At 47.1% G+C, this 24,412-nt stretch overlaps 1 protein-coding gene across 1 annotated transcript in view; it reads left to right on the top strand.

Annotated features, from left to right (window-relative positions):
- IL6R (interleukin 6 receptor) overlaps positions 1-17,826 on the top strand; it is a 46,309-nt gene extending 28,483 nt beyond the window's left edge. Inside the window, exons 7-10 of the mRNA XM_010838440.1 lie at positions 2,644-2,687; positions 4,041-4,110; positions 7,870-7,963; positions 14,053-17,826. Of these exons, the coding sequence (XP_010836742.1) occupies positions 2,644-2,687; positions 4,041-4,110; positions 7,870-7,963; positions 14,053-14,299 (455 nt within the window). The 3' untranslated portion in view covers positions 14,300-17,826. The remainder of the gene's footprint in view (positions 1-2,643; positions 2,688-4,040; positions 4,111-7,869; positions 7,964-14,052) is intronic.
- The last annotated feature ends 6,586 nt before the right edge of the window (positions 17,827-24,412 follow it).

Here is a 24,412-nt window from a genome sequence, read left to right as displayed (position 1 = left end):
GGACAAATGGTCTGAGTCAGGGGTTCCCGTTGTCATCTATCCTGAAGTAGAAAATGGCAACTCACTCCAGCATTCTTACCTGAGAATCCCATGAAGAGAGGAGGCTGGCAGGTTACCGTCCATAGGGTTGCATAGAATTGGACACGACTGAGAGACTAACATTATTGTCATCTAGGGAGGTTTTTAAAAAGTCTTGTTATGTAAGACAACCTTAACTATGTGTTGGAAAAATTTTGTTCGGTCTGGTAGCATTCCTGGGTTATTTGAGAGAAAATTCCTCCTTTAATCTCTGGAAATCTGAGCCACCAAAGGTTACACATCCTTTTCTGGACTTCATATTATGTTGGGGGCCAGAACTCAGGGTCAGAAGTACACTGGTCTCCTTTTCTTCCTGAAATATCTTTCTGGGTTTGAGGGATCTTTTAAAGACCCTGATGGCTGAAACTTACCATGGAGATTCTAAGGCTATAGGTCAAGGATTGGACCTAAAAGACCACTGATGAATCTGAACATGTCTGGGTTTAAGAACCACTGGACTGAATGACCATCCATGGTCAACCATATTTCCTATGTAGAGTTGTCCCTGTCTCCTGGTTTTAGCTTTCCTTCTAGCGTCCCCACACCCTCCTTTAATCCTTCAGTCATCCCCTGCTATGAGTCTAATTGTTCCCTGTTAGGTTGGGCTGGGAAGAACACAAAAGAACAAGAGGCTTGTCCCTCCCATTTATCCAAGGTTGATCTGGGGCTGAGTTGCTCTGTGACCTTGGACAAGTTGCTTTCCCTCTCTGGGCTCTCTGTACAATGCGGAGGGCGAACACGCTCTTGTGTCCCTTCCAGTGCTGCTGCAGTGTGGTGTTTTTCCCCTCCTGGGGAATGCATGCCCCTTCTGGAAGGTTCTGTCCTGAGCAGAAGAAAGGTCACCCTCTCCTCCAATCCCTTGCTAGTTGTTCTACTCCTGACTCAGGGAGGCTCGACATCTTTGTATAAACTGGTTCTGTGGTATTTTTAATTTCTTGATGGAAAAATGATGAACTGAAAAGAAAATATTTTAAACTCCAGAGCATTCAGTGCCTGGTCCCTCGGGCCCATATTTGCGGCTGAGTCAGGCCTCGTGTCAGCGTTCTCGCTTTGATACTTGCCCTTTTGCAGCCTTGGGGGTTTCTGCAGCAACGTGGTTCCCATGGAGCGGGAGGGGCCCAGGAGGGTGCCCAGTCCACCTCCCTTCTTGGGCACAGTATATTAAATCCATCCAGGCAGTAAGAGTCTGTTGTTACATAATTTAAAAACATATATTTATTTGTTTGGCTAAGCTGGGTCTTAGTTGCAGCATGTGGGATCTTAAGTTGCCACATAGGAGATCTAGTTCCCTGACCAGGGATCGAACCTGAGTCCCCTGCATTGGGAGTGTGGAGTTTTAGCTACTGGACCACCAGCAAAGTCCTAGAGAATCAGTTGTTTAGATAAATATTTTTATTGCAAAAAGGGGCATGTTGCTGCTAAGTCACTTCAGTCGTGTCCGACTCTGTGCGACCCCATAGATGGCAGCCCACCAGGCTCCCCTGTCCCTGGGATTCTCCAGGCAAGAACACTGGAGTGGGTTGCCATTTCCTTCTCCAATGCATGAAAGTGAAAAGTGAAAGTGAAGTTGCTCAGTCATATCTGACTCTTAGCGACCCCATGGACTGCAGCCTACCAGGCTCCTCCGTCCATGGGATTTTCCAGGCAAGAGTACTGGAGTGAGGTGCCACTGCCTTCTCTGAAAAAGGGGCATACAGGAGATTAAAATGTTAATGGTGCTTATATCTGGCGCTGTATATCCTTCCTTTTTTTTCTTTCTGTGTATGAATATATATTTGTTGTTGTTGTTGTTCTGTTGCCAAGCCAAGTCTGACTCTTTGTGACCCCATGGAGTGCAGCACGACAGGCTTTCCTGTCCCTCACCATCTCTCAGAGTTTGCCCAAGATTATGTCCATTGAACTGGCGATGCCATTCAACCATCTCATTCTCTGTCACCCTCTTTTCCTTCTGCCCTCAGTCTTTCCCAGCATCACAGTCTTTTTCAGTGGGTTGGCTGTTTGCATCCGGTTGCCAAATTATTGGAGCTTCAGCTTTAGCCTTAGTCCTTCCAATGAGTATTCAGAATATATATTATGGCATATCATATAACATGGGCTTCCCAGGTGTCTCTGTGGTGAAGAGTCTGCCTGCAATGCAGGAGTCACAGGAGACATGGGTTTGATCCCTGGGTCAGGAAGATCCCCATGGAGAAGGAAATGGCAACTCACTCCAGTATTCTTGCCTGGATAGTCCCATGGTCAGAGGAACCTGGCAGGCTACAGTCCATGAGGTCGCAAAGAGTTGGACACGACTGAAGCAACTTAGCACACCACACGCAAAACTTTGGATCACACTATATGGACTTTTTCTTGTCTCACATTTTTCATTATATCATATTCTTAGTTGTTTTCTGAGATATTTTTAAAGACTATTGCAATGTATGATTATATCAGAATTTGTATGGCTAGTCCTTTAGGGTTGGATAGTTGCTTGTTTTCAGCGTAAGATTCACTATGATTAATTTTATTCTATCAGTCGGGACTTCAGGGTTCATGAATAATTAATAATGACTATTCTATCCACAGAGTCCAGGAGTTCTACTACAACCAAGCTGCCCACCTCCACGCAGGTGAGCTCATGTTCTTATAAAAGGGTCATGGCGACAGCACCTAGAGTTGAGGGTTGTGGGCTGGCGTCAGGCAGAAGTTGACTCCAATTGCACCTCTACCACTTACCAGAAATGTGGCTGTGAGCAACTAGCCTGAACACAGGGGCTCTGTAAAGCACACCTCTGTAAAGCAGGGGAAGAGCAGTTCTCTCGTCCCAGTGATATAGGCCACGTAAAGTGTGGATTGGTTCTGGCCTGGCTCACTGAGCAGCTGTGTGTCTGGGGGCTGCTGTTTCATCTCTGAACCTCTGGGCATCCCGATAGCTTAGCTTGTGTATCTGTGCTCTTCCCCTATGGACTCCTGGTGTCATAATTTTCTGAAAAGAGGATTACTTCTGAAGCTGCTTAACAAATCCTTGTGTAATCCAATTTCCCATTCAACTATATCTCATCTCCTGGTCCTTAATTCCGTCAATGCTAAGCGGGGAGGCTCAGCCACTCCTGGAGCTGGGCAGCATGGGGAAGAGCCAGGGTCTTGCATCTTGGCCGTATTGGATGCAGGACTGTCCAGGCACCAGCGGGAACAGCTCCAGGGTGCAGCCCACACTCACGGGGCTGGAGGGTGGAGGGAACTGACACTGAGAACTTGCCACGCCTCACTAGGCTCTAAGCCTGGCATCTCCTCCCTCATTTGACCTTTATGATCACCAAGATTTGGGTGCCCTAATGATCATGCCTGTACTGATCAGTCATGTCTGACTCTTATAGCCCACCAGGCTCCTCTGTCCATGGGATTTTCCAGGCAAGAATACTGGAGTGGGTTGCCATGTCCTTCTCCAGGGGATCTTCCCAACCCAGGGATAGAACCCACATCTCTTATGTGTCCTGCATTGGCAGGCGGGTTCTTTATCACTAGCACCACTTGGGAAGCCCATGGTCATGCCTACAAGGGAGGAAAACTGATGCCCATGTGGATTAAGAAATTTCCGCTGCCTTCCATAACTAGTAAGTAGTGGATCCAAGATTCTAGCCTGAGCTTTTCCCAGTAAGTGGTAGTACCCACGCCCTGGCACCAGACCCATAATACATCTGCTGTTTCAGGTTACTTATTGAGTATCTCCTCTGTGGAAGGGGTGTGCCCTTAAGCTCCTGGTGGAGAGACATGTGGGAAGAAATCCCTACCCTGAGTAGGTGAGCTATAGATACAAGTAAGTTGAGAGTGATGGGTCAGACAAGGAGAGGTCCATGAGCTGGAGAAAGGATTGCCATGGGTGGATCAGGCAGGAGGTGAAGGAGGAGATAGTGTCTGAGCTGGGTCCTGAACGATGGTGGAATCTGCAGAAAGAGGCTCACAGTGAGGAATATTTCTTTTAGGCACCTACTACTACTGAAGATAATGAAAATATTTTCTCCAAAGATTCTGCAAAAACAACCAGCCTCCCAGGTAAGGACTGGATATTTTTGAGTTTCTGTTGCTTATGGGGCACAAAAGAACTTGTCTCTGCAGAAAGTCCTTTCTTTTTGGAAGTGTTGGCAGAGGGCTGGTCTGCTTAATGAAAAGGATCGATGGCAGAAATAGTCTTTTATTACTTTATACTTTCAAGTTTGATATCGTTAGCTAAGATATGGTGAAGGGACCGTAAAAAGAGTAAGATAAATCAGTAAACAACGTCACATTTGGCCCAGAATACAAATGAATGTGCTACAAACAAAATTACTAAAGTCTGTATTGAAATACCCTTTTGAGGAATGAAATAAATCTTTGGGAAGGCCTTCATTCCAATGCTTCTGATTGCCTATACCTGCAAGACTAGGGAAACTTAGTAACGTTTCCATCAAGAAAGATCCCAACCAGGGCTTCCCTGGTGGCTCAGTGGTAAAGAATCCCCCTGCCAATCAACTGGGGAGACATGAGTTTGATCCCTGATCCTAGAGGAACCCCCATGCTGCAGAGAAACTAAGCCTGGACACCACAACTATTGAGTCTGTGCTCGAGTGTCTTTGAGCCACAGCTGCTGAGCCCACATGCTGCAGCTGCTGAAGCCCAAGTGCCCTAGAACCCATGCTCCACAGCAAGAGAAGCTACTGCCACGAGAGGCCTGCACACCACAGCTGGAGAGTAGCCCCCGCTTGCCACAGCTGGAGAAGAGGTCACACAGCAACCGAGACCTAGCGCAGCCCCCAAAAAAGGAAAGGGAAAGATCCCAGGTCCTGTGTTTGCTTTACTATTAATATATGGATGGGACTCATGGAGTCCAGACTCTGGAGGCTCAGCAGCTGAACGCATTCACCTGATGGTTCTTGGGCTTTCTGAGGGAGTCCCTGGCTTCCATACCTTTAACTGGGCAGATTCCTGCCATGCCTGGCTGCCCATGCCCTGCCATTGCTATTGCAAAGCCCCACCTAGTGTAGTGAACTTAGGGGGACCTGCCAAACACCTGGGGCTAAGCTCTGCGTGCACAGCTGGGAACTTGGAGTCGAACCCATCCCTGCTGTCCCGGAGTCTACCATCCAGGGGGGAGGCTCTGGCAAAGACTAAAGCGGTAACTAGCAGAGAGTGGAATGTGGCCAAAAGGGAGCCATAGGTAAAGCAAAGGGGATTTAGAGTCCTGAGGGAATCATAGAAAGTTCACAGAGGAGGTGCCATTTGAATGAATGGTGTGGGTGGGACAGCAGGAGGTTGGGGCAACAAGCAGTTCAGGGGATACAGTGGAGGAAGAACCCTTGAGTCTTCTCTAGACACTCTCACCAATGATCTGTCTAATCCAGCCCTGTGTCTTTAAAGACCGTCTATGGGCTGATGACTCCCAAATGTACAGCCCCATCTCTGACCTTCCCATGAAGATCCAGCCAGACTGGTGTATCCAACTACCTAGGTGACATGTCCACCTGATACCTACCAAAACTCTCAGACCTGACGTGTCTAAAAGAGAATGCTTGATGCCTCCCCGCCTCTTCAACCCAAATCTGTTCTCATCCTTCTTCCTCATTTCGGTAAAGACAATACCTCCTCTGGGTTGCTGAGGCTGGAAGGTGAGACAGGCTTCCTCTGCTATGCCTCATCCCATGTCCCGTCCTCCAGCAGGCCCTGCCAGTTGTATCCTGAGGTTTGTCCAGGAGCTGACCACTTCTCACCCCTCCACTGCCAACACCTGGCCCAGCCATTGCTGTCTTTTCTCAAGGAGGACTTTAGGGTCTGCCTGCTGGTCTGTTGGCTTTTAGTCTTTTGTTTTAATATTTATTTATTTATCTGGCTATGCTGGGTCTTAGCTGTGGCACCTGGATTCTTTTTAGTTGTGGCATGTGGAATTTAGTTCCCTGACCAGGGCTTGAACTCGGACTCCCTGTACTGAGGACGTGGAGTCAGCCACTCACCCACTGGATGTCCCTCCTGGCTTTTGTCTTAACCCCCAACTGACTCTTTTCCAGCCAAAAGCCAGAATGACTCTTAAAACACAAATTTAAGCTCTTCTTGGCTCAACACCATCTTGTTTCCCAGAGTAAAAGCTGAAGACCTAACAAAGACCCTAGTCTCCACGAAGTCAGGCCCTGATCTTGAGGTATCACCTCCTCCTCTCTCTTGCTCATCTGCTCTGCCTTCCTCACTTCCACACATGCTCACCGCATGGCCTTTGCACCTACTGCTTGCTCTGCCTGGATGCTCTTCCCCTGACCTCCCCTTGGACAGCCCTTTCATATATCCAGGCCTCTGCTCAAATGTCCCCCCTCACCCCCCTGCCCAGGGAGGCCTTTCCCAATCACCCAATTTGACAGAACCCTCTACTGTCACGCTTCCCTTTCTATGCTTTATTTTCCATCATTGCCTTTGTCAGTGCTGACATCTTATTAGATATGTATTTGTTTGTCTGTCTCCCTTGATTAGACTGTAAGATCCAGGAAGCCAGGAGTCTTTCTGTCATCCAATTATCTGTATCCCTGAGGCTTAGAACAAAGCCTGGCACGTGACAGACACTCAGTAAATATTTGTTGAATGAAGGAAGGAACAAATACAAAAGATGATGAAGTATTAGTGAAAGAGTAAGCCAAGCGTACACGAAATGCCTGTCTCTGCCAAGAGACGTGGGACACACTGGGAGACACCGGCCCTTGTGGTCAGTGCTAAGGCAAAGCCTGCATCTACTAGACACTTGGAGTGATGACTGGCATCCCATCTTTATCAGCAGTGGGTACCATTTAGGGTGGAAGAGCCTGAATCCGAAGTCCATGAGACTGTAAGTGTCTGCATTTTCAGCAGAAGGGAATGGTGATTTAGCTTAGACTACTCTCTGTCTAGCCCAGGGTCTGTCTCTGGCAGCCAGGGGAAGGAGCTTTCTCTGGAAGGAGATGGTTGTTTGTGAAGCTAGTTTGTTTTCACATTCATTCAATGAAATATTTAGATGGGCCTGCTTTGTGCAAGGCACCACGTGAGGAGTTGGAATGTTGAAAGTGAAAAAGACACACATGGTCCCTGCTTTCAGGGAGTTTAGGCTGGAGGTGGAGCTGGGGGAGTAAGCAAGGCGGGCCAGCGTGGAGCAGGATCACTTCTCAAAGGGAGTGCTTCTCATCTCATGTGAGATTCAAAGGCCAAGCAGGGGGACTGGCCAGCCAAGGGGAAAGGGTGCAGCAAGGGTGGATGAGCATTCTAGGGGAGAAGAGAACGCGGGTACAGGAGAGGGAATATGCGTGAGAAAGATGGACTGAAATTCAGATGGCTGGGGCTTGCGTACCAACTGGGGAAACAGGTGAGAAGTGATGATCCGGTGGGGACAGCTGCACCCAGACACTTGATTTAAAGCATCCGCGCCTCCAGGAGCTGCTGTCAAGGAGGTCCCCTGAGGCTCTGCTTCTTGCACTCCCCCGTGCCTCGTGGGGCCGGCTGAGTGCCACTAGAAAAGCTGCTCTGAAAGTGAGTGGGAGTCTGTGGCTGGCCGCAGGCACTCAGAAGCTCTGAGCTGGAGGTGTATCTCTTGCCAAGTGGTGGCATCCTGGGGTCTGTCAGACTGTGCTGGGGGAGACCTTCTAGAGTTGGCTTTGGCCAGAACACTGACAAGTTTGCCAGGCAGAGCTGTTTCCTCCTCCAGGGGTGAGGTTCTTTTGAGGTTTTGGCAGCACCTGCTGAGTGGTTTATTTTTTTTTTCCCCCTTCTTTCCTCTGCTCCTCTTCCTCCTCTTCTTCCTCTCCCTTTTACTTTTTTTTTTTCTAGTGCAAGATTCTACTTCGGTACCACTGCCCGCATTCCTGGTGGCTGGAGGAAGCCTGGCCTTCGGGACCCTCCTCTGCATCGGCATCATCCTGAGGTGAGAAGGGCCCCGGGGTGGCCCCGCGGCATTCTCAGGCTTCACATCTAGCTTTGCCAGTGCTAGGATGGTGGCCATGGGTTGGAGAGCTACGAGTGGATTCCAGATATATTTGAGAGGTAGAATGGAAAGATCTGATGACAGCTTAGATGGGAAGGATGAAGGAGAGGAAGGAATCAAGTCTGACCCTTAAGTTTCTGGCTTAAGCAGAACAACCAAGTAGAAAAACAATGCTTACATCTTGGTACGACTGGGGAAACCCCAAGTGGGCAAGTTTGGGAGGCCATTCAGATCATCGCCACCAGGCAGATGGTAGTTGGGGCCATGGGAGAAGATGGGGCCAAAAATGTCATCTGTGGAGTACAACTGGAATATTGTGAAGAGGAGGAGCTGAGAAAGGGACTGAAAAGGAGCAGCCTGAGAGGGAGCAGAAGAGGCAGGAAAGCCTGGTTGTGAAAGTGTGTGTTAGACACTGAAGAAACACCTTAGGCTCTGAGATTGCAACATGAACATACCCTTCCTCTCCTAAGAGCCACAGACTAAAATGAGTAAAGTACCACTTGAGGAGCACCGCAGCAGAAGTGCACGGGTAACTCTGAAGTGCCTGGCTAGACTACCTCCTTGGGGATATTCTGTGTTTTAAAATAAGCAGATGTAGTGGGTCATTTTTAAATGTCCTATCCTGGTGCCCCCCTCCAGTCTTGGTGAGGGCTTGGTTGGCACTCTGGTCACTGCCGTGCCATGCCTAATCATCCAAGTCTGTCTCCACTTAGTCACTGGTGTTGCCATTCATTCCCAAGCTTGCAGAGAAGTCACCTAACAGAGCTCCCAATGAATGGGCAATAAAGAAAACTTCCAGTATTCACGATTTTACTGCAGGAACTGGCAATTTTGCATATGCTGAAGCCCTAAAGGAAATGAGGCTGGGCTCTGGCTTCGGATGGTGGTAAATTCCAATAATAATATAAGGAGAGGAGAAATTCCATCCTATTTCTTTCTGTTTTTCCTGTCTTTTCCCTTGTTTGTAACTTGCAAAGATTCTACCCCGTGATTGTGAGAGGTGGTCTTTGAGGTGTTTGGGAAGGACGGGTAAGACTTTAGCAGACAGCTTTCCACGTGCTCCACGAGACTCCACTCATTGGAGTCTCACAGTGACCCTGAAATAACTTAGCCACCAAGGTGGTCTGGGTTGGAAGATGAGGAAAATAACAACTCACACTGTGTTTGGGGTTGTTTTTGCTTTGATTTTTCAATGAAGTAGCAACCAAGCTGTTCCAAGGGTGTGCAGAAGATAAGGTTCTTAAAGAGTAACTGCCTGGAGGAGTCAAGAACTCAGTCTTTTATATCTTTGGGCCAGAGAGGGGCCCTGCCAGCTTTCAGAGGTCTTCCTACTCCCTTCTAAGGGATTCTTTGCCTCACCTCAGATACCTCTTCTTTCTGTATCTGTATCATCTGGGTTTCAAATGGACTTTCTCATAATCCACCAGAGACCCTATAGAGCAGTGGTCCCCCACCTTTTTGGCACCAGGGAGCAGTTTTGTGGAAGACAGTCATGGACCAGAGGGTAGAGGGGTGGCTTCAGGATGGCTCAAGTGCGTTACATTTCTGTGTACTCTATTTCTATTACTGTTACATCAGCTTGACCTCAGGTCATCAGGCATTAGATCACGGAGGTTGGAGACCCCTGTTCTAAGGGATTCCTTGCCTTACCTCAGACACGTACTTCTGTGTTCTCTTTATTTCTTTATCATTAGGGCTTCAAAAGGTCTTTAGCATAACCCACCACAGGCTGTGTAGAATAAATATCATGATTATGATTTCCTCTTGACAGGTGAGGAAATTAGAGCTGAAAAAAAGAAGGGTGATTACAGCTAGTCAGGGTGAGGCTAAGGTTCAGACTCACAGCTTATACTTCTTGGTTAGGGCCTTAGGGGTCATTTAGTCAAACTCTTGAGTTTTACAAATGACACAACAGTAACGACAGGTAAGCTGACTTGCCCAGGAACACACACTTTGTTAATAGCAGAGACAGGACAAGGAGTCCTGTCCCAAGAGTGCCTGCCCACTGCGCCAGCCTGCAGTCGGCTAAGAGGTGGGCCTAGTCCTATATGTCCACTGTCGGCCGGTGGCCCCGCTAACAGGCGGTGCTCTCCTGCTGTGCTGTTAACCACTGGGAGAGAAGTGTTAGGCTGGGATCGGCCACAGCGCTCATCACAGCCCTGGTTTGCTAATGTGCTGATGGTGCTTGTACACTGGCTGGTTGCTGCACAACCAGAGTCCCTGAAGGCACAGTGCCGTGTGCAGAAAACATAGCAGTTATTTATTTCCTAGCCCGATGAGTTTCCATCCTCCTGTATAAGGCTAATTTATTTGGAAAGAGGCCAGTTAATTTCAAACAGTGAAAAATCACACTATTTCCAAAGTCCCCCATGTCAAAAAAAGGAGTATCAGTAGGGGTTTCCCTGGTGGCTCAGTGGTAAAGAAGCCCCCTGCCAATGCAGGAGATATGGGTTTGATCCCTGGTCCGGGAAGATCCTACATGCCACAGAGCAGCTAAGCCTGCGTACCACAACTGTTTGAGCCCGTGCTCTAGAGCCCGGGAACCGCAACTACTGAGCCCAGGTGCCACAGCTACTGAAGCCTGCAAGCCCTAGATCCTGTGCTGTGCAACAAGAGAAGCCACCGCAATAAGAAGCCTGTGCATGGCAATAAAGAGTAGCCCCTGCTCCCTGCAACTAGAGAAAAGCCCACGCACAGCAACGAAGACCCAGTGCAGCTAAAAAAAAAAAAAAAATGAGTATCAAGAGATGCTGCGGGAGCCTGGGGTACCAAAATGGTTAGGCCACCGTGACCACTGGGGTGGCCAGATGATCACAGTGGATAGAATGAGAGGCAGATGGAGGAAGGCAAGCCCACCCACCTGTGACACCATCTTTCTATTTTTAGTACATTTATTTTGTGTCTCAAGCAAAGCACAGTATTTTCCCAAGTATTTTTCCATCAATATCAGTGACAATTTTTAAAAATTTAAGTGTGCTGTTGAAAAAGGTGTACTATCTTTTTAAAGGGATGTTGTAGCTTAAAAGGGCCATTCTTCCCACTGTACTTCCTGTGCCCCACTGTGCCCCCCATTTATAGCTGTTTTATGCCATTGGGCACTGGGAAAATAGGATTTTCATAGCAGAGAGTTACTTTTCTGCACATTTATTTAGAATGGCTAGCACTATTAGATGAGGACTTCCTATGTATATGCCTATGATTTAAATCATTTTGTATTGAATGTATTGTTTCATTTCAGTATTTTAAAATCACACTCTCCCATCTCCGTGGTTAATTATAAGTGTTTTATAAGTTTTTAAAGTGTTTTTAAAAAATCTCTTTTAGTTGCAGAACCTTTTCTTAAAACAAACTATTGCATGCATACATGTTCAGTTACTTCAGTTGTGTTCGACTCTTTGTGACCCCATGGACTGTATAGCCTGCCAGATTCCTCTGTCCATGAAATTTTCCAGGCAGTGCTCAGACACCTGCCAAGGGCAGGGCAGTGCCAGGTTTGACGGACCACAGGCTCAGAGGTTTCTAAGTCCCCTTTGAGCTTAGTGATTTGCTGAAAAAGTCGCATTCACTCCTCAAAATATTTCAAAAGAAGGAAAGCTCACCTTTCTCAGTTACCCATCCAGTTGAAAAAATCTGAGGACAGAGACTGCTTTCCATGTGGGTTAAGTAACATCAATAGAAACTTTAAAAAAATTGTGACACAGGATTATTTCCTAAATATCGGCAGTTTGGTGAATACTGACAAATAGCAAAGAAGGACTGATGCTGAAGTTGAAGCTCCAATACTTCACCTGATGCGAAGAGCTGACTCATTCAAAAAGACCCTGCTGCTGGGAAAGATTGAGGGCAGGAGAAGAGGGTGACAGAGGATGAGATGGTTGGATGGCATCCCTGACTCAATGGACATGAACTGGAGCAAATTCCAGGAGATGGTGAGGGACAGGGAAGCCTGGTGTGTTGCAGTCCATGGGGTTGTGAAGAGTCAGACACAACCTGGGGGCTGAACAACAACAAAGCAAGGGATAAAAATCACACATTAAGCAAAGATAGCGACTGTTAATTTTTAAAATGTAAAAGTCTGACAAACATACAGGAAAGTGCAGATGTCATAAGTGTACAGTCCCATGCATTTCCACAAAGACACCCATGCAGCTGACACCCAGATCAAGAGCGCTTTACATTTAGATGAATTTTCTCCAAGTCTTTTTCCTCAGCATAGTCTCTTGTTTGTTTGTTTTGGCTGTGTGGCATGATGGTTACCCAATCAGGGGTTGAACCTATACCCCCTGCATAAGAAGCAAGGAGTCTTAACTACTGGACCACCAGGGTTTGTTTCTCAGAGCCATGATTATTCTGTATCCATAACTCTGAATCCTGCCTTTTAAATAAATGTAGCATTAGTTATAAGCACTTCTTATTATTACAATTTTTTGTAAACCTCACTTTCATCACTTATCCATTAGATGCATAGACCCAAGATCACTTAACCAACCTCCTATTATTGGGTGGTTGGACTGTTGTTTTGCTTTTATAAACAAGACTGTGTTGAACATCTTTGTGCATAAAGCTTTTTCCATGGCTATGTGCTTTCCTGAGGGTACAGTCCCAGAAGTGGAAATCTTGGATCAGAGGGGCTGAATGTTTTGAAATCCAGAGTGTAACGACTCTGTCTTCAGTTCTCTCACGAGAGAGGATTCCACCCAAGAACCCAGCATAGCTCCAGTAAGCGCCCTGCTGTGTTCTCTTCCTGTGCAGTGCCTGAATGGCGAAGCCCAAGTCACATTCTGCAGACTGTTTGTTCCATTTGGATAACAGGCTAAGAGCCAATGGCATATGTGGAGCCAGCTATCAATTATTTATCATAACAAGGACAGGAATAGCCTGTCGATATAAAAAGAAACCTAAGGAAAATCCCCAAACCTTGTTTTTGATGTTGGTTTCCCCTCTCCCCTCCCAGCCCTTCCTGAAGTAGCTGACATTTGGTAGAATTGAGAGAGACCACTTTGCTCCCCCTTTGGGGTCAGTGGGCAGTAAGTTAGTAGGTGACAAAGTGGGAAGCGGGGGTGGGGGGGAAGATGGGCTGCCCCGCTCGACTCAGGGAGGAGCCCTGACTGTACCTTTGAAGATTGCTATCACCATCTCATCTTTCTTTGGGCTGTCAAGTGACTTTTCTCAGTTACTGAGCCCTGGCTTTGGGCCCAGAGTGGAGCAGGGTGAACGAAGCTGTGATCAGAGAGATGTCTATCTCCTTCCTGTTTAACATCGACTTTCCTGTCAAATGAGTCACTCGTGCCCAAGTGGTGCCCATGGCCGAGGCTGTGTGCATGTGCCAGTGTGGTGGGAGGGGACCCAGGGGTGTAGGGAGAACTGGGGACTATGAGCATATTGGAAGCCAGAAGTGAAGGAGGGGTGTTGAGGGAGCAGGACAGTCCTTTTCCTTCCCCACTGAAAGAATACTGTCTCTCTTTTTTTTAAGTAAATGGATTGAGACTGAGAACGTGTCCCCCTGGGCTGCCTCTATGGTTGTGTTAGTCTTTCAGTCATGTCCATGTCTGACTCTTCATGACCCCATGGGCTGTAGCCTGCCAGGCTCCTCTGTCCATGGGATTCTCCAGGCAAGAATACTGGAGTGGGTTGCCATTCCCTTCTTCAGGGGAGTCTTACATACTCAGCAATCGAATATAGGTCTCCTGCATTGTAGATGGATTCTTTACCGTCTGAGTGGAGCAGAACAAAGAACAAATTAGGTTCTCAGGTGCTACAAAGAGGCACTCAAAACCTCAGTTTCCCCATTGGTAAATTGGACCCACCATGCATACCTATTCCCTTGGGGTATTTTTGATATCTCTTCAGAGGATTATGTAGCTCCTGGTGACAAAAAGCAGCCAATGAATAAATAGTTATCAATCCTTGGAGCTGAGACCCAAGAGTGTCAGCCCACAAGGGCAGCCAGCTGTTGGTGTTTTTCTCTTGGGTTTATCACAGCAGGAACTCAACATTTGCGTGGTTTGTCTTTGTGTGTCTGTGTGAAGGTTCAAGAAGACGGGGAAACTGCAGGCTCTGAAAGAAGGCAAGACAAGTGCACACCCGTCGTATTCTTTGGGCCAGCTGGTTCCTGAGAGGCCCAAGCCTACCCCAGCGCTTGTCCCCCTCATCTCCCCACCGGTGTCCCCCAGCAGCCTTGAATCTGACAACACATCGAGGAACAGCCGGCCGGATGCTAAGGGCCCTGGAAGCCCTTATGACGTCAGCAACAGAGACTACTTCTTCCCCAGATAATGGGTAGGCCTAGCAGCCTGGGGCGTCAGGCCCCTGGACTGTGTGGATGCTGAAACATAGACTGGCTTAGCACAAGTCGCTCCTCACTGCCATGCCAGCTTATCTCAGGTACTCGGGGCCTCTGGCTTCACCTTTACAGAAGCGCCTCACAGAAAATTCTATGCTGGGTGACAAAAAAGATTTGCTGTGTTGGTTGAGTTTTGAATCACCCTGACCCCAATGCCCTGATTACAGGGTGAGAGTGAACTCAGGCCCCCGTGAAGAGATGGGTGTCAAGACTCTACTGGCCACTCAGGTGGGCAGAGCTGGGTGACTGGGGAGGTTTGGGACTGCCCCGGGGCTTTGGTGTGGATGAGCCACTGGCCATCTGCGCATCCCCGCCCACCACCAGGAGCGGCAACCTCAGACGGCTGGGATAGATTTCTAGCCAGACTCCCCAAGTCGCTTATGTCTTGACCCTCCTCTTCTAGCTCAAACTCTAGAAACCCAAGTGCCTTCAAAATTCCGTTTTTTCTAGGCCTGAGTGTGGGAGAAGGTCTCTTGTGCTTTTCTTTCCCCCGCAGCTGAGGTGGGGGCAGACAGTATCTCAGGGCCTGATGGTTTGAAATGGAATTATAATTAGTTCCTCATCAGCATTTTCTGAATGTGAATGGTCGTCCTAGGCACTTGCTGAATCCAGAAGCGAGTGCACTGGCTCGAGTTCCCTTTTTGGATCCCAGGACTTCAGGAGAGGAAGGAGGGGAGTGGGGCAGGGTCTCCAAGCTATCTGTAGTGGCATTGCTGAGGGGGGCTGGAGGCCTCTGCACACCGTCCCCCCACTTCCCCGGTTCCCCAGAAGGAGAACTGGCATCAGGAAGGCTTCTGCCAGTTGTGAAATCAGCATTGCCTCGCTCCAGCTTTGTTTATTTTGTTTTCAACTGAGCCTGAGTAACCAGGGAAGATAATATTTATGCAAAAAGACAAAAGAACCTGGCAAGAATGGATTTTAATGTGGTTTTTAAAAAACTGCTGACTCTCTTATCTTCAGAGGGTAGAGCATCCAGTATTAGTTGAGAGTCGGTATATAAATAACAGGCGAAAGGCACAATGACTTTGTTTAGCATAAAACTGAATCAAGTGACAAAGGACGAGAAAAGATTTTCCCCTATAAGAGAAGAGACTCTGTTTTCATTCTAAATTTTGTTTTTGCCTTAAAAAGTAAAAAAAAAAAAAGAGAGAGAGAGAAAAAACAACTCTGCCTCTTTTCTAATTTAGCGGAAAAGGCAGCTTGTTACTACTCCCCCAGGCGGTCGAGAAGGAAATGGTGTCCAGCTCCCAGGTCACAGTGCTGGGAAGCCAGCGTCCCACGATTACTCAGCAGGTCAGCTGAAAATCCCCACCACTGAAAGCCATGAATTCTCCGGTATCAGACGAGGTTCATTTAAAAAAAAAAATCCTAACCTTGATGCCTTCCTCTTTTTAGTTAGTTCCTTGAATGTGATTGTGTTCAGCGAGTATTGGAGCATCGACTGAACGTCGAGGCGTGACACTGTGCCAACCACTGCGGTGTACTTTTCTGTCTAGGCTTTGAAAATTCAGTAAGTTAGTGGTTACCTAGACAAGCACCCTCAAGTATCCTGGGAAGTCCCAGAAAGAAGCTGTGATTAAAATCTGTCGTGCAACCCACCACTAAAAATGTACCAGACCACAACACTTTTCTAGTAGTCTCCTGTTTTAGAAGAACAACCACCAGCACCAGACAGGTGGGAAAAGGACAGAAATGATCATGTTTTGTTTACTGTTTGCCGGGCTCAAGCTGTTATGACGTTGGGCGACGTGGTGACTTTCATTGCTGGCTTTGGCTGTAGCTTTCAGACTCTGTTGCTGCCTTTGGCAACTAATCTGAAGTTGACAAAAGTGAGGCAGGTGGTTTTGTTTTGTTTTTCTCTCAAGTTTTCGTGACTGAGACCAGCAAAAATGCTGTTAAAGGGAAATATAGAAAATGAGAATCTGCATGAGACAGGATGATTCTCTGCCCACAGTTAACTCTTGACAAAGTTTTACCCACGTGTAATATTAGCAGAGCCAGGCAGCGGTGCTGGTGGAAGATGTGAAATCCAGATAGCTCATGATTGCTGAGAGCTAGGCAGCTTTGATCTCCAAATTGTTATTGCTTTCATTATTATTTGAACGGAACTGCCTCCCCCCCCCTTTATTTTTTTATAAGCTAGTATAGATGAAGGAAAAATATATGTCTTCTCTTGCTCAGTGTACATAGGTATACACCCTATGCTCTCTCTGTCTTTGAATCTATGGTCAGTGAATGTGTGTTTCAGTTCACAGGTCATTCTTACCTGTGTTTCTACAGCACACGTGTGATGCTACTCACCTAATACCTGTAGCAATCTGCTACACAGCCAGAAGGAAATGTTAGCCCAGCGACAATTTTTTATTACAGATGGACAGCTTATGCCGCTGGGTGGGAAACATTGAAAATATGCTAGTTCAGGGTTTCAGTTAAAGTGGTCATTAATTCTTGTAGCATTAATGAGAAAAAATTTTTGTTTTTAAGTGTTGAGGAAGTAGCGTTGACTGTTTCTGCAAAGCCTTCGGTAACTCTGAAAGCTCTTTGCCCTGATGGAGCCTTGCCCTTGGTAGTTTGTTTGCCAGGCTCTGGGCTCACCACAGTCTCTGTCATTTGTCTGCTGTCCCCGAGGGAAGGACACACCATTACAAGGGGTGGGATCTGCTCCTGGAACGGATTGGGAGCCCACCTGGTGGGGAGCAGACCTCGGCTCAACAGAGCTCAGTGGGGCAGACTGGGGGTGGTCATGGTTTGTGGGTTTCCTGTAGAATGTTCAGGAATGTCTTGCCTGGCTGCTTTGGTTCTAGGCTATATCGCTTCATCAGAGGCACTTAAGATTGCCCCAGTTGGGGAGGAGTCTGACACCCAGCTCCAGATTGAGTTGGTAAGAAATCTGTCTTAATTTGGAGAAGCAGGGGCAACTGGTGGTTCCTGGGAGCATGAGCCTGGATCCCAGGCTCCCACGCAGCAGTTGGCAGCGGGGCTTTTGCCAAGCTGGCTCCACTTCTGTGCCAGACACTCCCGAGCATCCCCGAAAGGTCCTTCTAGCATCGCGTCCTCTGTGTAGCCTGGCTCCAGCACCAGCAGGTTTCTATGGCAACCTTAATGATGATTAAGGAACATTGTCAGATGTATGAACATATGCTCAAATGCAGATCTACTTCAGAAGGAAAGGATTGGAACAGCGTGTAGCAAGGCTGTTAATTAATAGAGAAACCGTATTTGGATGGAGAGCACACATCTGTTAAATAGAATACCTCAACTTTATGTTTTTCTGGAGAGAAATAATAGTTTTAAGTTTGGTGTGTTTTTTTTTAACCTAATTATCTGAAAGCAAATACCAAAGGCTGGTGATGTCTGTATATGGGGCAAAGGGTCAGTATAATTTTTTTCAGTGTTTTTTCTTTTAACCGGCTATTTTGCATTTAAAATGAAAATTGTAAATGTTTGAAATAAATAAGTTCCAAAAAATATGCCTGGGAGATAATGATGCTTTGGCGCCTGGGTCCTTTCAAGGAAAGACTTGCATGGTTACTCGGGGAAAGGGGTGAGGAAACATGGATTTAAGTCAAGGAGAACCATTTGGGGGTGAGCTTTTCCTTAATGCAGGATTAAATTACCTCTGGAAAAAAATCAGGTGAGTTTAAGAAATAAGTTGCAATTTCTCAAAGACTTTCATTTTGGAAGTTATTTCCCCAAATGAGCCCTGGACTTTCTGGAAAGGGCGTAGGTGCTTCGGCTTTTTTACATCATTATCAGGTGATGGACCTGGGGGGAGGAAAAGGAAGGGCCATTATTCATCAGAAGACTGTTTATTGAACAGGGGCTGTTAACGGAATCACAAGTCAACCCTGAACCTCTCCATCATCAGGCTGCATCTGTCCCCTATTGAAAAGGATCCTCCATAGGAAACTCTGGGACTCTGCCATCCCAAATCTTCCAAACAGAGGAAAGCCTTCATGTGAATGCTCTGTGGATAAGAGTTGCTGTGTAAACAGTTCAGGGCTGGGGAGGAGGAAACTGCATGGAAACCTGGAAATTGTGTAACTCAGACCGAAAGCTGAAGCGCCAGGCCCCGCTGTGCGGCTCCCCAGCCCCCGGGGAATCAGAAGAAAGCCACACGATCAACCGCACCTATGGGGCCCATCCTTGAAGAGGCCACGGTTTCTTGGGAGGTTGGTCCCTGTCTTGCAGAAAGTGACACAGGAAACAGATGTCCCATGGTGGCTTGGCTGTGCGGGCCCCACAGAGGGTGTGGGAGTGAGTGTAAGGAGCAGGAAAGGGAAGAGGGTGGCCCCCCCTCTTCACCACATCAACTGTTAGGATGGTAAGGCTATGATGCTCTTTCCAGAAGAGAGAATGAGAGAGCAGATGGGGGATCCTGTAGAGGATGGCAAGGAACACTCAGTTACTGGAACGACCACTGAGGAAAGCGCTTTCCTTATTTTTTGATGCAGAAGGACACCAAGCCTTCCCCCACGTCTGTGAGAAGCACAGGCCCGAGGCAGGAAACACGGTGCCCTCCTGCATAGCAGAAGCATGCTGTTCCAAGGCCTGATGCTGGTCCGAGCAGTGTCCAAGGCCGGGCGGGGCCTGGCAGCCGCTCAGGCAGCGTGGTGGCCATGCGGGCTGGCTGGGTGAGCCGACTGAGTGGCCATCAGGTAAATAGTCCTGAGCAGGGGAGCCAGCCCTACACGATCCTTCAAATACTGACCACCCCTTGGTCTCTCTACGAAACTTCTGGTCTTCTTGCTGATGTGTGTTACTTAAAACAACCTCAGCCACATCTTATTTCACACCAGCAATTTTCAGTGACTATCCAAAACATGAATACAATGAGATTTTTCAGTGAGATCCCCAAACACTCGCACTATGGGAATATGTAGCATTCAATTAGGCTGTTTCTTTTTCTCAGGTAACTTCAAAATGCTTAGTAAGGCTGCCGAATGTCCACAAAGAAAACAGCTGATCGTGTTTTGAAAAATTTATTTTATTGAAGTATAGTTGATTTGCAATGATGTATTAATTTTTACTGTATAGCAAAGTGATTCAGTTATATACATATATATACATTCTTTTTCATTTTCTTTTCCATTATGGTTTATACAGCATATTGAATATAGTTCCCTGTGCTGTACAGGAGGACCCTTTCTATATATATATTAATAATAGTTTGCTTCTGGGAATTCCCTGATGGTCCCATGGTTAGGACTCTGATTTCACTGTGGAGGACCCAGATTGGGGAACTAAGATGCTTATTCCAAACTCCCGATCCTTCCTTCCCCCACAACCTTCCCCTTTGGCAACCACCAGTCCATTTTAATATTTCATTATGATTTTTTTAAAGAATGAAATTTATCGGGAGGACAGTTGAATTCTGTTTTTTATTTAATGAATTTTGGGGGCCATGCTGTGTGACATGTAAGATCTTAGGGCCCTGACAAGGGTTGAACCCTACATTGGCAGCAGCACACAGTCTTAACCACAGGGGTAACAGGGGAGTCCCCTATTTGGGTTTTTAAATGCAAGTGTGCTGAACAATGAGGGTTCTGAAATGATGAAATGTCCCATTCAGTGTAACTGGGACATTCTAGGGTCTGTCCCCGGTGACTGATGAAGGGAGGGGGAAAAGGTGGAGGAGGACTGTGTCAGCAGCACGTGCTCGTGTGGAGAGCATGTTCATTACCCTGCAGAGCACAGGTACACGTGTACACTGGAGTCACCACAACCAGCAGGGGCTCCAGATGGGTCTGAAGAAGGTGGTGACGGACCCTGAGGGTGACTGTGGACCCTGATTGTTTCTATAAGGAGGTGGGTGCTCTGGGGCCTCAGATTTCAGTCAATCATGTCTGTGGATGGGTCCAGGAATTACTAGAAGCCCAGGCTTCAACCCCAGACCCTCCAGATCACAAAAGTGGGCGTCTGTTTACATGAGTGTAAGGTGCTCAGTTTCTCTTGCTGTGCTGCCAGCTCTGAGGGTCTCTGTGAGGGAGACTGCAGCATGGGAGGTGAGGTTCTATGGCAACACGTTATTGGGGGCCTAAGCAGGCGACAAAACCTGTGGACAGCAAAGAGCTACACCACTGGCCCTGCTGGTTATCCAGAAGGTCACCGTCCCTTTTTGGTCGAGATGGCATGTTAAGATTAGCTAATAATAATGACAGCCATTTATGGACCCCTCCCCATGTGCTTCACAAATAGGATATTCTTTCTCATCCTAACGAGAGGTAAGTTTTCACCAGTTTACAGATGCAACCACAGAGGCTCATATTGGTGAAGATAGTGGCCTAAGACTCCTGAGCTGGGTAAGAGGCTGAACTAGACCCTAAACCTGGGTCTGCTTGACCCCAAGCCAGTGCTCTTTCCCTTGCTGTGTGGCCCCTCAGCCCCTGGTGACAACCAGGATAGTCCTACCTTTCCACCCCCTTTCCCAGGCTAGGTGCTTTGCCCCTGTGCTGGGTGGGGGCCTGGCCCACTCACCCTCCTGGGGAGATGGCCCTGGAGTCTTCATCTGGTTTATCACACGTATCAGTGCGGAAGCCGAGACCCGGGGAGTCTGAGCTATGAAGGTGTGTCCCTGAGGCCAACAGACCTCAGTGATGCTCACAAAATAGGAGCCACAGAGAAGATGGGCCGCAGAGGTGGAGGCAGCAAATAGCTCCTTACGGTTAATGATCCTTCACCAGAAACCAAACCACTTCCCCTCCTTCTGTATCAGTCCCGTATCTATTCCTCTGAACTCTGAGTGATTGATCTGGTGTTCTGTTGCTTCCTTGGTGTATATTTTAATGTTGTTTGTTGTTCAGTCACTAAGTCATGGCTAACTCTTTAAGATCCCCTGGACTCTAGCCCACCAGGCTGCTCTGTCCATGGGATTTCCGAGGCAAGAATACTAGAATGAGTTGCCATTTGCTTCTCCAGGGAGTCATCTGGATCCAGGGATCAAACCCTCTTCTCTTGCATCTCCTGCAGTGGCTGGCAGATTCTTTACTGCTGTGCTACCAATACTTGAATGAACTTCCTTGAAACCCCCAAACTGTGCTTTATTTATGGCATGTGAACTTTCTTATGTCCACTGTGTCTGAAAGGGTGAATGATCACCACGCTGGAAGAGGTGGTTCTCTCTGGGCTGAGTCCTTCAGGGGATGTTTACTCCATCACCACGCCAGGATGTAAGAGGAACCAATCCCTTCCCAAAGATGCTGTCAGTTCACTCACTGAGCCAGGCAATTAGGGAGCAAATGCTCCTGCTGTCTCCAGGAACCAAGTGACTAATCTGGTCTAGGGAGTCAGGGAAGGAAGGGACAGGGCAAGTGAACAGAGGAGGGTTCCAGTGGAAGGGGTGGCCTAGGGAGGCTGACGGTACAGGGCCTGGGGTGAGACCTGCCTTGGACATGCAATGTGTAGAGCAGTTTTTCGACATTCTAAGAGCATTAGGAAGCTGCTGAAGACCAGATTTGCTCCTTCTTTCTCTTTTATGCATATTAAATTTTTTTTTCATGAGCCTGTATGTTTTTACAGTTAGAAAGCTTTTCACTAAACCGTTATAATCCCTCTATTTGGAATAGTGCAACCAGGTTGGACTGCCTATAAGAAATTGTTAATTAAAAAGTGCAAGAAGTAGGTGGGGATCATAGATAAAGCAAAACTGACGATGAGACAGTAACTGTTGAAGTTGAGTAATAGGTACAGAATGGTTCATTATATGAATCTTTTAAAAGCATTGACATTCTCCATTTTAAATGTGCAAGGACTTTAGGGTGAATGCTTCACTTGCAAACATACCATTTAAAATAATGCAAATAAGGACTTCCCTGCTGGTGCAGTGGAAAGAGTCCACCTGCCAATGCAGGGGACATGGGTTCGATCCCTGTCAGGGAAGATTCCACATGCCTCAGAGCAACTAAGCCTGTGTGCCCCAACTACTGACCCCCGATTCTAGAGCGAGCAAGCCGAAACTAACGAGGCCCCCACGATCCACGACTATTGAAGCAGGCATGCCTAGAGCCTGTGCTCGGCAGTAAGAGAAGCCCCATCTCACCACAATTAGAGAAAACCCTAGTGCAACAACAAAGACCCAGAGCAACCAAAAAAAAATCAAAAATGAGTACGAACACATCTTCCTTAACGATCTTTCAATGTAAACCACAATTCTCACTCGCTCACAGTATACTGGTTGATACTTTAACTACTTGGCTTGGCTTTTTTTTTTAATTCAAGTATAGTTGATTTACAATGTTGTGTTCGTTTCAGCAAAGTGACTCAGTTTTATATATATATATATATATTTTTTTCTTTTCCATTATAGATTATTATAAGATGTTGAATATAATGTCTTGTGCTATATAGTAGGTCCTATTGGTTATCTCTTTCATATATAGCAGTGTGTATGACTATTATATATAAGATAGATATTAACATCCTAAACTGTTAATTTACCCCTCTACTCACCCTGTTGGCTTTTATGTGCACAGGTACTGTCTCTTTCCTTCGGTTCATCCAAACTGGTAATCTTGTTCATTTATACACACAAATCAGAAAGCAGTAGGAACAATGTAAATCAATGAAGTTAGAACACACCTCCACACCATACACAAAAATAAACTCAGAATGGCTTAAAGAAGCCAAAAGGAATCATTGAAAAAATGTCGTGTAGGAAGTGTTTTAAGTTTGAATTGAGGTGGTAACAGTGACTCACAGCAAATGATTTGCAACATGGGGGAAGTCATCCTGGTGCTACTTGTGGACTCTGGGAATGATGATCTCCATGGTTCAGAGTCTCCTTAATTTATAATTGCACGTTCATTATCAGAGCTTAAATTGTCCTGGAGGACTTCAGGCTACCAGATCCATAGATGGAGCCTCTCTTAAGCAGGCAAAGAATGCCCAAGGCCGTCAGACCCAGCACAGGGTGGTCCAGGAGGTGGACCTAATTCCCATTTCCCCCGCCTGTGTCCATGGGCTCACCTGTGGGGAGAGAACTCACTGATCACCCATGACAACCTGGATGTCCAGTCTGCTGGTGCATTTTCACTGTAAGATAATATAGACTGGAATTTTTTTTTAAAACTGAGGTAAAAGACATAAAGAGGAGGGCATGGCAACCCACTCCAGTATTCTTGCCTAGAGAATCCCATGGACAGAGGAACTGGGTGGGCTAGAGCCCATGAGGTCGAAAAGAGTCAGACACGACTGAGGCAACTTAGCATGGATGCAAAAGATATGAAATCTGCTGCCTTAACCATTGCTAACTATAGAGTTCAGCAGTGTTAAGTACATTCATATTGTTGTGTAAACAACCTCTAGAATGTTTTCATCTTGCAAAACTGAGACTTTATACCAGTAAACAACAGCTTCCACATCTCCCCTCCCCCCAGGCCTTGGCAATCACCATTCTATTTTTTGTCTCCATGAATTTGACTACTTTCAGTTCAGTTCTGTTTAACCGCTTAGTCGTATCCGACTCTTTTCGACCCTATGGACTGCAGCACGCCAGGCCTCCCTGTCCATCGCCAACTCCTGGAGTTTACTCAAACTCATGTCCATTGAGTCGGTGATGCCATCCAACCATCTCATCCTCTGTCATCCCCTTCTCCTCCTGCCTTCAATCTTTCCCAGCATCAGGGTCTTTTCAAATGAGTCAGCTCTTCTCATCAGGTGGCCAAAGTACTGTAGTTTCAGCTTCAGCATCAGTCCTTCCAATGAACACCCAGGACTGATCTCCTTTAGGATGGACTGGTTGGATCTCCTTGCAGTCCAAGGGACTCTCAAGAGTCTTCTCCAAACACCACAGTTCAAAAGCATCAATTCTTCGGTGCTAGGTACCTCATATAATTGGAGTCACACTGTATTTGTTTTCTTGTGTCTCAGTTCAGTTCAGTTCAGTCGCTCAGTCGTGTCCGACTCTTTGCGACCCCATGAATCGCAGCACACCAGACCTCCCTGTCCATCACCAACTCCCGGAGTTCACCCAGACTCACATCCATTGAGTCAGTGATGCCATCCAGCCATCTCATCCTCTGTCGTCCCCTTCTCCTCCTGCCCTCAAT

This window comes from Bison bison, unplaced genomic scaffold (assembly GCF_000754665.1).
Source record: "Bison bison bison isolate TAMUID 2011002044 unplaced genomic scaffold, Bison_UMD1.0 scf7180017864093, whole genome shotgun sequence".
NCBI lineage: Eukaryota > Metazoa > Chordata > Mammalia > Artiodactyla > Bovidae > Bison > Bison bison.
The sequence above is the reverse complement of the archived record's forward strand: the minus strand, read 5'-3'. Positions and strand labels throughout refer to the sequence as shown.